Below are 15,934 nucleotides of genomic sequence, written 5' to 3'. Positions count from 1 at the left end.
TGACCGTTCGATACAGAATGCTCGTGTACATGTCGGAGAGGAAAAAACATATCAAAATATTAGATTACTTCCGGGGTAATGTAATGTTGTTTTATCTTGCATGTGGACTGCAATCAACACCTACAGCTTCACTATCACTTTCCACTACATTATCGACAAACACTTTGCTGCACTGCACCGTTTGCGGAACGTGTGCTTCCCAGGACTTTCGACTGCCGCGATCCGGACTTTGCCGAATTTTGGTCGAGGTTGCTCCATCTTGTTTTTTTGTTCCCTTTTCTTTCGCGCTGCCGTTCGAATCGCCCTCGACTCTTGCGCCCTTCCCACCCCTCGTAATCGAAACCCACAAGCTCGCGTTCGTTTTCGTTAGCCCTTCTTTTCCCATTCCGCCCTTCCCCCTCCGCAGCAGCGTTCAACTAGCTCGCGCGCGAAACCTTCTCCTCCTTGCGGTTTCTTTCGCTCTTTCCCCCGCTGCCTACGAGCGGTTTCATAGTGAGCGTCGCATTTGCCCCTTCCTCGACCCCGTCGCAGGCCGCGGGGGTTTCGTTTTCAACCTCCTCAGCCTTCCTCTCGCTACGTCGCAGGCGGAGGGGTCTACTCAATGTTCACTGGGATGCGTTGCACGGGTAGATGGCGCTCGGGTGCTGCACCCGAGCGCCATCTAGATCTCGTTTGGTGTGGTTCATGCACACGCTAAGACTTACGCTTTCGTGCGTTTAGAGCTCTCATTTCAGCAGTTCGGGTTATTTTTGTCCCGGCTTCGAGAATCTTCGGCTTTTTAAATTTGAAACGACCGTTACGGAACGGTCCGGGACGGAAATTGGACGCCATGAACGTAGTTTTGAACAAATCTTCCCCAAAATTGAACCAAATATTCTTGAAAAGTAGACGTTTAATACGACATTAACTTGAAAAACAAAGTTGAATGGTTTCTGCACTAAAAATCGTCAAAAATAAGCCGTTTTGGTGCGTATAGCCCTTGGGATTGCTTATTAACCTTAATGAAACAAAAACCACATTAAACATCCTGGGTACGGCAAGGCTTGTTTTGGCTTTCAAGGGCAAATTTTTGTAGAAAAAGATCCCCAAAGTCAGACGAAGATCGACCGGCTCGAAGGGACCTCCTCACGCCTCCGAGCCCAACAAGACCCCAACCCCAGAGCGAAGACCTTCCCGCATTAGTTTGGGACCTCCTTCGACCATCTTTTAATCGGTTTGGAACACAGAAATACTAAGGAAAAGGGAGGTTTTTCATCTCCTAAACTAAGTTAAGATAATTAAAACGATGGTTTTAACTCAATCTAAAGCGTGTAATAGTTAATATTTGGCCGCTGATTTTTAATTTTTGCAGCGCGCCTAATGGTCGCTTTGCCATTCTGTTTTAATAATAGCATTGTGTTTATTTATGGGTAATTTTTTTGTCAAAATTGATCCACGCCTTCATAAATTATCGCCGATGGAACGCGAAGGGGGGAAAAATCTGCACACTCATTATTAAAACTCGATTTGACTAGAGAAAAAACCGTGAATGTCTTGAAATTTCCTCAAAATAGTAAAACTCAAAATACCATATGTAAACGTTACTTGGTGACTTTAACCTTAATTCTAGCAAAATAAAACAGCCGAAAATGTGTAACAAATACCCGATTCTGCAGACAAAAGTGAGTCGACAAGCCTAGGATATCTAGGCGTAATTTCAATAAAAAAAAACTCACGACAGTCGACAGAACAGTTCGGCAAATATGTTTAAAAGAAATTTTAAGGTACTAAAAGCCAGAAAATAGCATAATAGGACCCAAGAGCACAGCTTTATTGCCGAAATCCGACCAGGGCAGCTGTATGAACAAGTGTTGACAGAATTTAAACCATGCTTTTCGATGGACGGTGCAACAAACGTAAAAATGCATTTAAAAAAATACCCCGCAAAAAAATACTTTGCCAATCATAAAGGGAATGGTTTAGGAAGGGTTTGGTGTATTTTACGGAGATAAATTTGCCCATAAGATGATGTTTTGGCGTGGGATTTGACATTGTGGCGACAAATCAAATGTTTTCACCATTGGGGCAACATTCCTTCGAAATTTGTGCAAGAATAGAGTATATAAAGAAAAGGATTTTGTCCTGCATTTGTCCACCAATGATCCTGTCTAATTTTGGCAAGCAACTTTGCAAGCTGTTCTTGCTGAAGGTATGGCGTTGATTTTTTGTTTTGAAACAGATCGATTTCATACGGAATGCTATCAATCCACCAAAATGTCTGAATTTTCATTCCATTGATTTCTATTGGACAATTATCACAAGGAAACTTAAAAAGTATATCAGGAAGGTGAAAAACCAACTGAAATGAGGGTGAAGTGCAACAAGAGGGCAAATGATGTGACCTACAGTACTGGGCAAACAATTTTGTATGATGTTAAAGTAAAAGCTAAAAAAGCCATATAAAAAACGAATGAATAATTTCATCAATACATATTATTAACGGTAATAAGAAAACCTTCAAAACGACCCCTTTTTTCTTTTTACGTCAATTTTTGGCTGAGATATGACCTATTTTGTGCGGCTAAGTATTACCTGTACCATGGTTTAATGTACAATAGATGTGTTTTATGGGAAGTGCGGCTCGTTTATAAGCTAATCGCCGAAAACGCTTTAATTTAATTCATCGTTTCCAATTGATTCCAATTTTCCCGTAGCCAGCAGCTGTACACCACATTGCTTTTTATTTTTTATATTAAGCATTCCCAATCATCTCTTTATTATCATTACAGCCCAGCAAAGAGAGCCGAAAGCAAGATCGCCTCACCAGTGGCTTGAACATCACCATTAAAATTGGTCTAAACTGCATCACTTATTACAGAGCACTTATTTTTGCCTTCAGCAGATAAAACACTTGGTAAACATTATACAAAAGAACATTAAAATCCATGATTTGTTCCTACAATGTGCAAAATCAACCATTCCACCAAGATTAACTGACCGATCGTTCCTCTTAATGTAGCACGAAAATGATCATTATTCCTGTAATCTGATTCCACGGCACCATTTAGCTACGATGCCTGTACTGCAACCGTCAACCGTGGCTGATTGTAGTGAAGAATTGCGATTGCTAATGAAATGATCCTGCACATGGCATAATCATGGTCCCGGCCATTACGACCGTTCACTGAAATATTACCCTTACCCCCAATGGAATGGCACCGGAATGGTAGTGGTCACTATCATTTGGCTAGTTCCGTTCGGTGCCACTTCTAAATTATAGGTTTGACCAGTTAGAATTTATATCAAGCATCGTGAGCATCGTTGCAGCATCCTTTACCATAAAAATCCGTCCAACGACTACTGATCGAGTGGAGGACTACTGCTGGTCCTGGAGAGGAACAGCGGACAACCGAAAGCTCGCCGACCGAAGTAACGAAAAATGAAATAGTGCATTTTAATGCCAGATCGGATGATAGATACTGGCGGAAAGTTTTCGGTGCAGCCGAATTGCCACTTTTTGATTAACGATATTAGTGGTCAACCACCATGTGGTGGTCATGATGTACTATCTGCAAATGGAAGCGGCACGGCAGATGATCGGCTAGCCTCCGCCTACCACGTACATATGACTGCAGTGACAGATGACCGCAGAGTGGACGCATTTGAACAACTATCATAATCGTTATCGTGCCCGGTTGGTCGGTCGGTCGGTCGTTCGGTCGTTCGGTCAAGGACGAGTGCAGTTCCAAAAAGCGGTAAGGGAAGGGGGTGTTTAAAAATCAACAACAATGCACCTCCAACACTACTGTGGCCTCGGCGAATTCGCCTCGCAAAACTTTTATTGAAATGGAAAATATACATTTTAGAAAACGAAATCCTCCCGCGTGACTCGTGACCACGACGATAAATCACAGGTTAACCATGGGGCTCTAGTAGTGTGGTTACACCAGTTTCAGGTTTTCCTACACCGACCGGTTACCATGGCGATGGCGGTAGATGACGAAAACCAGAATAAAAAAAAATAAATAAAAAAAATAAAGTCGTCCTTGGCCTCGCATAGAGCCATCCGGCAGAAGCGCAACATGCGCCCCGACGTAATCCGTGTCCTCTTCACGTTCTGGCTCGTGGCTTGACAGTGGTGGTGGTGGCCGTGGGTGGCATACTTTAAATCCGAGATTAGCTACCGGTGAGTTACTTATCTAACGCTCATGCTTGATGTGTTGCCGACGGTTTGGAGCAGCGTGTGCGGTGTGCGTCCGGGGGGAGTGTAATAAAAATGATTAATGGCGTAGAACACTTTTATATCGTTCGTCGCTCAGGACCGACTTCCGCCCGGGCCAGGTCGAGGGCCCTCGCGAGTGTGTGTGTGTGCGGTTTTGTGACAGCAGGAAAACATGTACACATCAACTGCATCGCGACGTTAAAAAAAATTATGCTACTGGGTGTCGTTAAGCTCCGGGTACTGGTGCTGGTGTCTGCCGCGGTTTGCACCGAACCGAAAGGATTTACCGCGCGCCACCGACACCCACGGGTGATAAGATGGGCGGACACATCAAGACATGAGAGCGGATCCTGATCATTCCTGCAAGAGACTCCCCACCGATGCACGACGATCGACGGTGTGTGCAGGGTGTGTGCAGGGTGTGTGTGTGGTATACCTAACCCAAAACGTCTTCTGCCGCCATGGAGATGAGTAATGATGAAGGACGGCAAATGATTAATTACCTCCCGGACAAATTAGCAGAGGGTTATTAAACACAACTTCTTGATACATTGCTCCCTAGTAACGCGTGTTCGGCTAAGTACCCTTCTTGTCATGGAGTGCTGCGATGAGTGATCTGGATGACCGGAGATGGCCATAGTTGCAGTCAATACGTCACCGGCACTGGCGCTCTATTAAAAAGAGATGACCCTGGCCTTTAAGACCAGTTTTCTTGTTCTTCTTTTGCCGAACGAATGCAGAACACGAACTTGGAATTGGAGAAAGAATAGCATCACAAACTTATCAGATGAATGAAGGCCTGGCCAAAAATATCAAACCGGATTGGGCGGACCGGTGGTCCCAAAATTTGGTTCGATGATTGCAACTGGTTTCCGCATCCAATTCCGGCGTGCCCGATATTGGGAATGGCATCGTCTCTCTCTCTCTTTCTCTCTCTTCCAATCATTCATCTCCTCCAAAAGCCAACGCCTCTCGACAGATTAGGTGACAGTCGCATCCACGTAGGCCGTGGCCAGTAGCGTAAACCGAGAGGAGAAACCGGAGAAACCCATCTCCCCAAAACGATGTCCGCCCCCGGGGAGGGGTGGGTTCTTTGTGTTCTTTCCGCCGCTGTGCTTCCTCCCGTCTCATACTCCACGGTGGTCGGTCGGCCACTTCCGGGAGAACGGAATGAATGGTGCCGAACTGTTACTTGGTTGAGTTGACTGTTTGAAGTTGTTGTTCAGGCCAGCACCTTTTAGGGGTGAGGAGACAGTTTTTGGGGGGGGGGGGGGAATTTCTTGATGAGCGCGCGACCGAGTTTTCGGACGAGGCCAGGCCCCCTGCACGCCCGGGGATTTCGACATCACTGGGGACGTTTCAACAGGTGCTCCGCACACGAAACGAAATAGGTCAGCATCACCGATAGTGTGAAGTGTTTGTCATCGCCAGCCGTCGACAATACACACATCGAGCTTCTCGATATAAGAGAGCTTGGCCGGTGGAGCGATTGGCACATTCTACTGGCAGAACCGTTGGCGTGAGGGTATTAGTATTGTGCGGAACTGGCACTGGTCTATTGGAATTGCGGTGTGTTTATCGAGTGTTTAGATCGAGTGACCGATCGAGGGAGAGTGAATCTTGAGTGACCAAAAACAAAACAAAAAAAAATGAAAGCGTGTCAAATGTGGTTCTCCTGCTGGTTAGGCTGCTGGATGCTGGTAACGCTCGGTGCAGCTCAGGATGGCAGTTTCTATGCCAAGTTAATCACTTTCGCCATCCACAACAGGTAAATACCATTCGAAGGGTGGGGTCAGAGCGTGCCTAGCTGTTGCTGTAGTAACCAGCTGACCATACTGTTCCTTTGCCCCTTAGTGAGCTGAACGTGACCACGGACGTAGAGTCGGACTTTAAGGATTTTGAGTCGCTCGGCTGCAACCGGACCGATCCGTTCGCTCTCATTGTGCACGGCTGGAAGGAAAGCTGCCGGACGGAGTGGTTGGTCGACATGATCTCCAATTTGTCGAGCGTGCGGCCGGGTTGTATTTACTGTATGAACTATAACAACTTCTCCCGGTATGACGATTACTTTGGGTTGGTGCGTCAGTTTCTGCCCATTTCGAAGGTATTGCTGACGAAGCTGGAGCAGCTCGAGGACTTTGGCTATGACCTCGAACAAGGCCACGCGTTTGGGTTCAGCTTTGGAGCACGGTTGTCACTCGATGCGCTGCAGAAGTTTGGTCCAGGTCGACTCGGTGCGCTGGATGGTGAGTAGCTGGATTACTGTGACCATTGGGGAAGCTCAGGAAAGGGTCATTCTAAGTCGATAATCTATCCCCCCCCCCCCTTTCCTAATTACAGTCTGCGAACCGGCTGGACCCGGGTTCGATGGGGATCAGAAATTCCGCGACCTGGATCCGCGCCTGGCAGCCAAGAATGTGCAGTGTATTCACACCAGTGACAACTATGGTACGCGGGAGCGTAACTGTCACCAGAACTGGAACCTGGGACGATGCGGTAAGTCGCAGGATGCGGCAGGACCGTATCCGAAAGGTTCGCACGGTCTCTGCCCGTACATGTACAACAGTGCGTTCCGGCACGACTTTCTGGCCGCACCCAACAAACAGAACTGTCCGACGAAGCGACTCGCAACGCATTGGCCAAAGGGCTTCCGGATGGGTTACTTTATGGATCGTAAAAGGTAAGCGTTGGCAAACTGTTGGGCCGAAGATGGGAGATGGGATCCGGACAATCCAATCAAATCAAAGGCATCTTCGTCACCGGGACCGAGGACGTCCATGGCTAGAGCGTCTTCCACACGCTCGTAATAATGATTCCTTTTCGGAACGGCCTTCGTCGAAGATGGGTTTTTGTTTTGTATCCCTTTTTTTTGGGGGTCCCCGGATTGGAAAGCAGAGTTCCTCTCCTTCTTCCTCTCCTGTTCGGAGCTAGATCTGAACCTCCACCACAACGCTCTTCTCTCCCTTTCTTCCCTGCAGTGACGTTTACGGAGATCTTTTTGCTGACACTACGCGCGAGTACCCGTACTTCGACAGTACTTACGCTAACGAAGTCAATGAGGTTTAATTAGTTTGTTCGGATGTGCGCTTCGCTGGGATCTGTTTCACAATTACCGGCAGCCCGGCGTCCCTTCCCCCTTGCCACTTAACCACCAGACCACCAGAGGCGCAGTGGAGCGGAATAAAAAGTTTTGATGGATCCTTTCGGTTTTGCGTGAAGCAGCGATTTTTTCTCCACTCCACTCGTCGACTGTTGCCATCGCTGGCGCTGGAGCTCGATACCGTCCATCGATGGTAGGTAAGGATTGCTTACATCTTCATTAGGTTCCTACTTAGGACGCACTATAAAGAATTGTCGGAAGGATCATGTGAAATACAATTGGCTAATATTTACGCTTACGGTTTCGAGTTGTTAAGCCTCGCTTCGGGGCGATCTTTTCATCTTTGGCTAATGCTGTACAGGTGAGTTTCGATGGAAAGGGTTTTGATGGGAAAAGTTTTTCGCGGGTGTAGATATTGTTAGAAGTTTTTAATTTCCTGCTGCTAATTAGCGCGTGCTGCAGGTGAAACAAAATGGCGAGTGAAGCAAGCATCTTTTTTCTATTAACAGCTCGTAGAAGGTAATCCATTGAATTGCAAATGTTACTTTTGCCTAATAGAGGCTGCATGTGGTTAACATTCTTGAAAATGATTGATGGATTAGGAAGAAGCAATTGTTGGACCATAAACCTTAGTAGATAAATTACATAATTAGTCAGAGCTCCACTCGAGTGTCAACTTCTGTCTCACTATCTATATTTGATTGCCACGACGTGTTAACATTGTCTAATGTATCGATAGCAAAGTGTTTTCAACGACTGTTTACTTTGCGATTGTGAGCGATCCAAACAACACTGGCGCATGTTTATCTGATCACGAGTATATATTTTGGGTATCCAATGTTTATCTAATAGTCGCATGTTTGCATGATGATACCAGTTTTTTATACTCTCCTCAAGTGGTGCAGCAATAAGTAGTGCTATTATGAAAGGTTGGGTATTAAAGATACCATCCGAGTTCCTATTACATGTCCATAACATTGGATAAGATTTTGAAGTTGATTTTCAAATATCGCATTTTTTCACCTGTCAACGCAAATTAGAAGCAGATAACGTTCAAAATAATTCTTAATTCAATGAATAGTCGACAGTTTCGTTAAATGATTTGCAATAGTTAATGGATTGTTCGTTGTAATTTATGCTGACTTTCTTTAATTTCGGCTTTTCCGTGCACTACATACCAAAATACAACTTTTGAAGCATGTTATTATGAGTTTTCTATTTCAAATTTACGGCCATGGCAGTGGCTCTGTGGGAGTGTCAGTTTAAGCACGTTCAGGGATAGCTCGGTGCTAGATCATGATGAAGAATAAAGAAGAAGAAGATGAAGAAAGAATGTTTTCAGAGTAGCCAAGGCAGCGTATTTTTTAAAAAGTTTATTTTGTCGACATTTTAGATCATTAATAAATGAAAAAATTGCCTGATTTTACAAAATTGAATTTAATTGATGTAGCAGCTATGCTTACACAAAAGTAGAAAATAAAACAACTCTCCTCAAGCTTTGAGCAGCATTGAAAAATGTGCGAATCACTGCTTAATGATCAAGTGACGATCGATCCGGTATGATCGAGATAGAAATGCGCAGATCAAGCGATCGTGAGAGGTCGAAACACGCGACAAAAATAAACAAAGAAATGCTTAGTGCATAGAAGCATTTACGGTGTAGTATAGAGAAATAAAAAAGCTATCAAGAAAAGATAAGGGTGGAACTATAAAACCAACATTATTGAATAAAAATTATAATGGAACGCGACAGACTGCGTAAGTATCTTTTTTTCCAAAGTGAATTGCTCTTGAAAACCATTTTGTGGGGTTTGTGGATCATCAGTTCTAAGCTATAAGTTGTTTTGTAGGCGAAATCATTTCTTTAGCGTTAGTCTTATAAAAATGTAGTTCCGTAGTTCTAATTGAACACAGAAAAAGGTTCGAAATTTTAACCAAAGGTTGATCTCAACAAGTTCAGAATACTGTACTGCAGTCCAAATAAATCACAATTACTCTTCAGCGATCAAGTCAGTACGATGTTCTAAGTAATTTCATGTTAAACATAAAAAAGATTTCATGGCCTACGGAAAACACCTTTAAAAGCGTTTACATGTCGTGACAATTAAAATGTTATTGCTACTTTCTTCGCGTTCCTATCCCAAGAAAACAAAGGGCTACAACAAAACGGTAAGTTACTGACAGCGATGACTGCTAAACATTGTTCAATCGATTTATCCACTCAAATTCATAACCACCAACATTTACCAGCTCCTCTCCCTCTCTTCCTAAGCCATAAAAACGCATGATATTGGCAGAATGTGCGTTGGATATGTTAATTTAATTATTTGATCTATCGTGACCGGTCCCCGTCGGCATCCCGCTTGCTAGGCTCCCTTTTATTGGTTGCGGTGTTCGAGGCCTTGCTCCTTCCGCAATGTATTTATATGCTTCTTCCTACAGCCAATGCTGCAGAAAGTTTAATTTGGTTAGTGTTCAGTTTTCATAAAACTTAATAGTCGCCTTTCCTTCTGACCTTCTGGCGCTCGGCGAAGACGGAAGAAGACACTAGAGACCCGTGACGGCGACCTCGAACAGAGGCCGGTGTGGAGCAATCGGTCCTTGCAGCATTCTTCGGTCAACCATGGGATGGTACAGTTCGATTAGATTTTAATCCAATTTACACTTGATCGTGTGAAGCGACACAAGCCCACCAGAGGCCCCAGAGTGGCTATACCACCACACAAATGGGCTGAGCCCGTGCTTGGATCGAGGAATAAATTTGTGTTTTCATTCGATGAAACTTTAAAGCCCCCAGATTTCCCGACATTCCTCGCACAACTCTAATGGAGCAAACGTTGGTATTGCTCGTTCGGGTCACTGGTGTAATAGTGTCCTATAGTCCTCCAGTCGTACGCGTTGATAACGATCCCGACGCCGCCGACACCGCCGCCGCCGCCGTTCGCGTGCTAGAACAGTTATTTATTCCGGAAATAATTTCAAATAGCGAACTCTCGCCGTTTACCACTTCCGATTGGCGCGGTGTGTGTGTGTGTTGCGGGTTTGCGTATCGCGTGTACGGCGATGACGATATGTGGCGATTTCCTGCAAGGGGAGCTTCCTGGACCTCCTGGTTGGGTAAACATCCGGAACATCCGGAGCTGGAGCTGGTGCAGGAGCGTGAATACTTGAAGGCCGTTGGAAAACACACGAGGCAATAGTCAAACAGTGTAAACCATTTCCGGCCAATGCGGTACGGATACGGTTCATGTAGTCGTGTTATGCGATAATAATTCTTTCTCGAAAGACCATAAAATACATTTCAATTAAAACCCCTTAGCACGGCCAGTGAGAGAGAGCGGAGAGAGAAGCTCTTCAGTTGCTGCAGAGTTGCTAGCAACTTGACTCCACGGGAAGGTCTTTCGGCCAGACCTAGTTTCTGAGTTTGAATGCCATTCTCGGAGCGCCATGAGCATACTCCTGGACCAGCAGGATTCGCTGCTACTACTCATTGCAGTACGGTTGGTGCCTATGAGTGTTTGAGACCGAGTTTGAGACCTGGCGTGTATGTGTTCCGACGAGAGTTCTAGCTTAAGTGAGGCAGAAGAATTTAAAGTTTTGCCTCTAGCCATTAAGAAGAGAGAGAGAGATAGATAAAGGGAGCGAGAGGCAGAAAGGCAGTAAGGTGTGAGTAAGAGTGATTGTTGGATTTACTATTCTCGACCAGAAGTCGAGATCCAGATGTGGATGTTGCAGCTGATGCGAGCTGAGGCTGGAGGTTATTATTGAAAACCGAAGAATGCTCCGGTGAGGAGAGAGTGAGAGAGAGGGAAGTGGTAAGTGTTGTTGGAGTAGTCTGGAGAGAAACTTTCACTAATAGCAGCGCACCAGCAGCAGCAGCAGCAACAGCACCGTTTTGGCAGCTCTATTAAAGGACCTGGGCCAGATTCTAACGGGAAAAGGGTAAAATCTTGGAGCTCTTGGAGCTTGTTCTGCCTGCCAGGAGGAACGCTACAAACTTGTAACGGCTGCGTTCGCCGGTGAAGTATCGTGATAAGGGCGAGAGGCCACTGTCGAGGGAGGTGGAGGAGTGGGAGTATTTGTACACCGCAACACCTTAGAGCCATTGAGGAACGATTAAAGACATTCCAGGGCTGTTGAAACCACTGGATAGATGGGGTGGTGGTGGTGGTGGTGATGGTAGGGTTTGTGGCTGACAGATTTAATGCCACAGCCGCACACAGAGAAGGAGAGTAAACTGCTGAGACAATTATGCCACCCCCAAGGACCACCCCGGGGCCGGAAATTCCTGGCTCAGGCGGAGAAAGGTCTGATATCGGCAGGCGGAATTAGGGTGGATTGATTGGGAAGTTTTGCGAAGAAATGCTCACTATCTGGCGAATCTTTTGCTGTGCTTTGATTGGAGCTTCATCTGCCACCACAGTTTGGGATAGCAAATAGGTTGTGGTCAAGCTGCTTTATGAGTTGGTTCGTGTATTGATCAACTGTATTTTCACCAAGTAGGAAGTAGAACTTTAAATATCTGAAAGATTATATTTTCATTATTGAGAATTATACGAAGACAAACTTAACGGGAAAACGGTGGTGGATGAAGAAAAAAATCATGAGCTTTCTAGAATTTTTGTTATTGTTACGTGTAGAAAATAACAACAACAAAATTACAGACACAGATAAAAGTACTCAAACAGATAAAAATAGTTGTAATTTGTCGATACTTATCACCTGAACTGCAGAATATTGAAATATTTATAGTCTAAATTTTAGTCTAAAGGACGGCAAAATCGTTTCTCTTTAGTTAGATTCAATATGATTGTGATAAAAATGAGATTATCTTGATCGGTAGTTAAATAACAAATGCCTATGAATACTATAAATATGAATGCATCTATATGAATCTTTTCTGTCAATCTGTGTTTGATTCTGAATATTCTAAAACTAATCATTTAAAAAGAAAATCCTCTTTTTCACTTCTTATTCAATTTTAATTGTTATTCTAAATCGTTTTTTTTTGTCATGCAGCAACACTTCATGCAACAATTGTTTAGCAAAGTAGTTTTGAATCATCGCTTTGTTTATTTGATTCATTTCGATCACTTTTTTATGCAAATTTACTTTTAAAAATACGTTTTAAATATACTAACGCTCTGTTACTTTGATAAAAGAAAAATAGTACTACATACGTTTCTATTTAGGATTTCCAAATCGTTACTTCGTTTGCATAAACATTAAAATTGATGTTTTAAAAATTATGGCAAATTTATGTTTTGAGCATTTACGGAATTTTACAACATTCCAAAAATGATAGTATGAATAGATTTAGTAACAAATGCAGCTATTAATAGATAGTTACATTTATAAATTGCTTTATATTGGAAACATTGAAGAAATCTGAGAAAGGACTTTAAACATGTTAAAATACTTAGACCCATTTATAGTGTATGCTTAATTCGCAAAAGTGCTTGTTTTAAGAGCATTATATTGAAACCAAAATAGAACAAAACCATATATTTATAGAACAAAACATCGATGTAATCCTCCAATTGAGTGTCACTGTAAGTGAACAGTAGTATCATCCGTAATCCAAGCCTGTTTTCTGCCTATCGACGTAAATAAACAAGAAGCTCCTTGAATGGAGTATAGGCACCGTGAGTAGAGAAAAGCAGAGCAATGAAAATCGGCATGGCTTTGCGTGGGCTTTATAATATTCAGTTGTAAAAGCCTCCTCAATAAGCATCGCTTCGAGCACACGGTAGAAGCCCCCTTCTGTGGCTTTTCATCTCGACCAGCATTCGGTTTATCTGCGAGCATGTTGCACGAGGAGTTTTTGTCGAACCGGAAAAACACTCGGGACCTTCTGGTATTTAGCATCAGTACTACTCATCGAGAACCGCATAAACAAGGTGCGTAGGAGGTGCGGTATCTGTTGCGCTGCTATGCACACGTGGATGGAACATGGAAAATTCCATTTGAACATGGCAATTCCTAAGCGCTAGCTTAGGCGTAGCTACCTTTACCGGCTTTAAATGGAGTAACGAAAAGGACAGCTTATTTTTCCTAGAAAAGAGGACGAGGAGTGATCCTAATTGATGTTTGAAAATATTTGTGTGAAACCAGCACTGATTGATGTTGGGGTTGGATATATTTTGCAAAATAAGCTCGAAATCCCGTTGTATAGAATTATTAGCACTCTAGTGAAATGTTAATTAGTTTATATGCAGGTATGAAGTATGTTGCTGACTCCTCAGTTTGCAACGCCCAGTGAGCATTGAGATTGGACATGATTTGCAGCTTTAAAATCAACCCAATACTGAAATGAATTGCTTTCAAACGAACATCGTCACCAGTGCACACTCCAAAGCACACCATCTGTTTCGATCAGAATGCATAAAGTGCAAAACGTGCATCATCATTTATTTATCATGAACACACCCGAGAAGCGAGTGGATTCTGGTATCATTTCGTCATTGACATTTCGTCTTGTACTCGAGAGATAGATAGAGAGAGAGAGAGAGAGAGAGAATCAGAGAGATGCTCTGTCGTCAACATTGTCACCGGGATAATGCTTGTCACTTTTCGACCGGCCCAGGACCGAACAAGGTCTTTCGAAGGTGCTCACGGGGGACTTGTGTCCTGAGGCTACGCTTCGATCGCTGACGGTGTTGCTCTGGAGTCCAGTGTCCAGAAGAGAACTCAATTTCTTTCCTCTGCCTCTGGGTTCCGATGTACCGTTTGTAAGCGTAACGGAAATGTCCAATGAAGCTTTTTTGGATAGTGATGCCCTGAGAACGGAAATAACGCAGAGCAGAGGAGGCAATTCATATTTTATAACATTTGCAAAATTAATTGTGCACTCTAATCCTGGTCGCCGTGAGTTTAATTTAAATACTCAAGTATTTGTTAAGCTTCAACCACCGGAACGAGGATAAAAATAATGTAATAGAAATAGGCGTGAAATTTATAATGGCTATACCTGTTAATATTTATTGCTCGCAAAACTGAATCTTGCAGCTTATATTGAAATAATACTATGTTCATTAGTAATATATGTTAAATAAGGGTTTTCACAAACTGTTCAATTGAATATTTCAAATAATTTCGTTCATTCCATTGTAATCCACATAAAAACAAGGCAAAGGAAGTACGCGATTCTGGAATAATCGGAAGTAATACCGACCGCAATAGCAGGCTTCTCGGTGTGCGTATATCAATCATAGAGTTCCAATACATTACTGGGAATTATGTTTTAAATAGATCAAAAATCGAGAATCCATTCCATCGGCAGTAAAGCTTTAATATTGATCTGCATCATACCGTTCAATTGAATTCCCAAGTGAATTAAAGGCTTAAAGGAATTAGGCAGCTGCGAGAATCTCTCGCAACATGAACCACATTTGCAACAACCAAAGCTTGATGAATTTAGTACCCAACAGCTGAGTAGCGCGCGAGCAATTGGGGGAAAATAATGATGCACGAAATGTATAGCATGTGGCTTCACCAGAAGTATGTTGCTCATGCTTTATTGAAAGAAGCAACAAAAAAAAAAGCCCGCCCGAGGAAACCATAGCTACCATTAGAATAAGCTCTGAAAAGAAATAAGCTTAAGTGATGAACAAACACGATGGATTAGACTTGTAGATTGCGATTCATACATTTATCCTGCCAGTGTGCAACAGCAAAGCAAAAGGCACCATCGTGGCGTGTGAAGGATGTAAAAAATCACCCGGGCTTTACTGTTACCGTGCACTGAGCGGTCGGTCTGCCCTCTCCAGGCTCCCAAAACATTAGCGAGCAATCGGATTAATGCTACAAATGTTACTTTACCGCTGCCAGTGAAGTTATCCTGCTGGTGGACTCTTGTCTACGACATTCATCCTTCGAGCTGTTCCTGAAATGTTCTGCGGCTGGCGGCTCGAAAGGGGAGGGGGACGAGAATTCGAGAGTAAAATTATACCAGCCCCACCATAAGCATAGCAGGCTTTGCTAGGGTGGCCGTTGAAGGAAAGAAAGAAAAAAAGGACCGCACACACACACACAACGAGGGGAACCGATCCGATGTTTAATCTGACTAATCCGTTCGTAGTTTAAATGAAAAATAAGGCTCAATTAGCCTCAAGCCCTAGGCAGCAGCAGCAGCAGCAGCATTACGCCATGAATGCGACAAATACAGACGAACGGAACGGAAGCAGTTTACCCGGGGTATGGCGGGGATGAAATAGGAAGGGAAAGCAATGGAGCAATTTAAATGAGACAGAGAAAGGGAACACGGACGAGCGGTGGACTGTAACATAGAGTGGAGTAGCCGTGATTTGCTAGACAGCCCCTAAATGGGTTTGGAGCAAATATTAACATATTTTCCCGATCTGTCTTACCTTTTCCTAGGACACCTAGGCCCAGGGCCACCAAGGCGAGCAGGTGTACCAGTCCAGAGACACACAGACACACAGACACAGAGAGTGTGAGGCATTTGTTTGTCTTTTTACACATTTGCATAACTGCAATCTTTATTAGCTTGATGCTTCGTTTTGCTGGAACGTTTCTCCGGTATGCCGATTTATACAATCTTCTATTTTTATATAAAAACCGAGAATACCATTTCCCCGATAATGATGCCCCCTCTATCCCATCTGTGTCTA

General features: G+C 43.7%; 1 protein-coding gene across 1 annotated transcript; it reads left to right on the top strand.

The window, feature by feature from the left end:
* Nucleotides 1-5,723: 5,723 nt before the first annotated feature.
* On the top strand, nt 5,724-7,569 carry LOC125954092 (uncharacterized). The gene is made up of 4 exons (XM_049684101.1): nt 5,724-5,969; nt 6,056-6,447; nt 6,542-6,881; nt 7,180-7,569. The coding sequence occupies exons 1-4, from the start codon at nt 5,851-5,853 to the stop codon at nt 7,265-7,267; spliced, it is 939 nt and encodes a 312-aa protein (XP_049540058.1). The 5' UTR covers nt 5,724-5,850; the 3' UTR covers nt 7,268-7,569.
* Nucleotides 7,570-15,934: the final 8,365 nt, after the last annotated feature.

The sequence above is a fragment of the Anopheles darlingi genome, chromosome 3, assembly GCF_943734745.1.
Source record: "Anopheles darlingi chromosome 3, idAnoDarlMG_H_01, whole genome shotgun sequence".
NCBI classification, from domain to species: domain Eukaryota; kingdom Metazoa; phylum Arthropoda; class Insecta; order Diptera; family Culicidae; genus Anopheles; species Anopheles darlingi.
Note: the sequence above shows the minus strand (reverse complement) of the source record. Positions and strands in the feature narration are given on the sequence as shown.

Excerpts from the sequence above, each read along its gene's own strand:
- LOC125954092 (XM_049684101.1), top strand. The coding sequence starts at position 5,851 with ATGAAAGCGTGTCAAATGTGGTTCTCCTGCTGGTTAGGCTGCTGGATG. Across the intron at positions 5,970-6,055 it reads ACTTTCGCCATCCACAACAG|TGAGCTGAACGTGACCACGG; the intron begins GTAAATACCATT and ends TTTGCCCCTTAG. Across the intron at positions 6,882-7,179 it reads TACTTTATGGATCGTAAAAG|TGACGTTTACGGAGATCTTT; the intron begins GTAAGCGTTGGC and ends TCTTCCCTGCAG.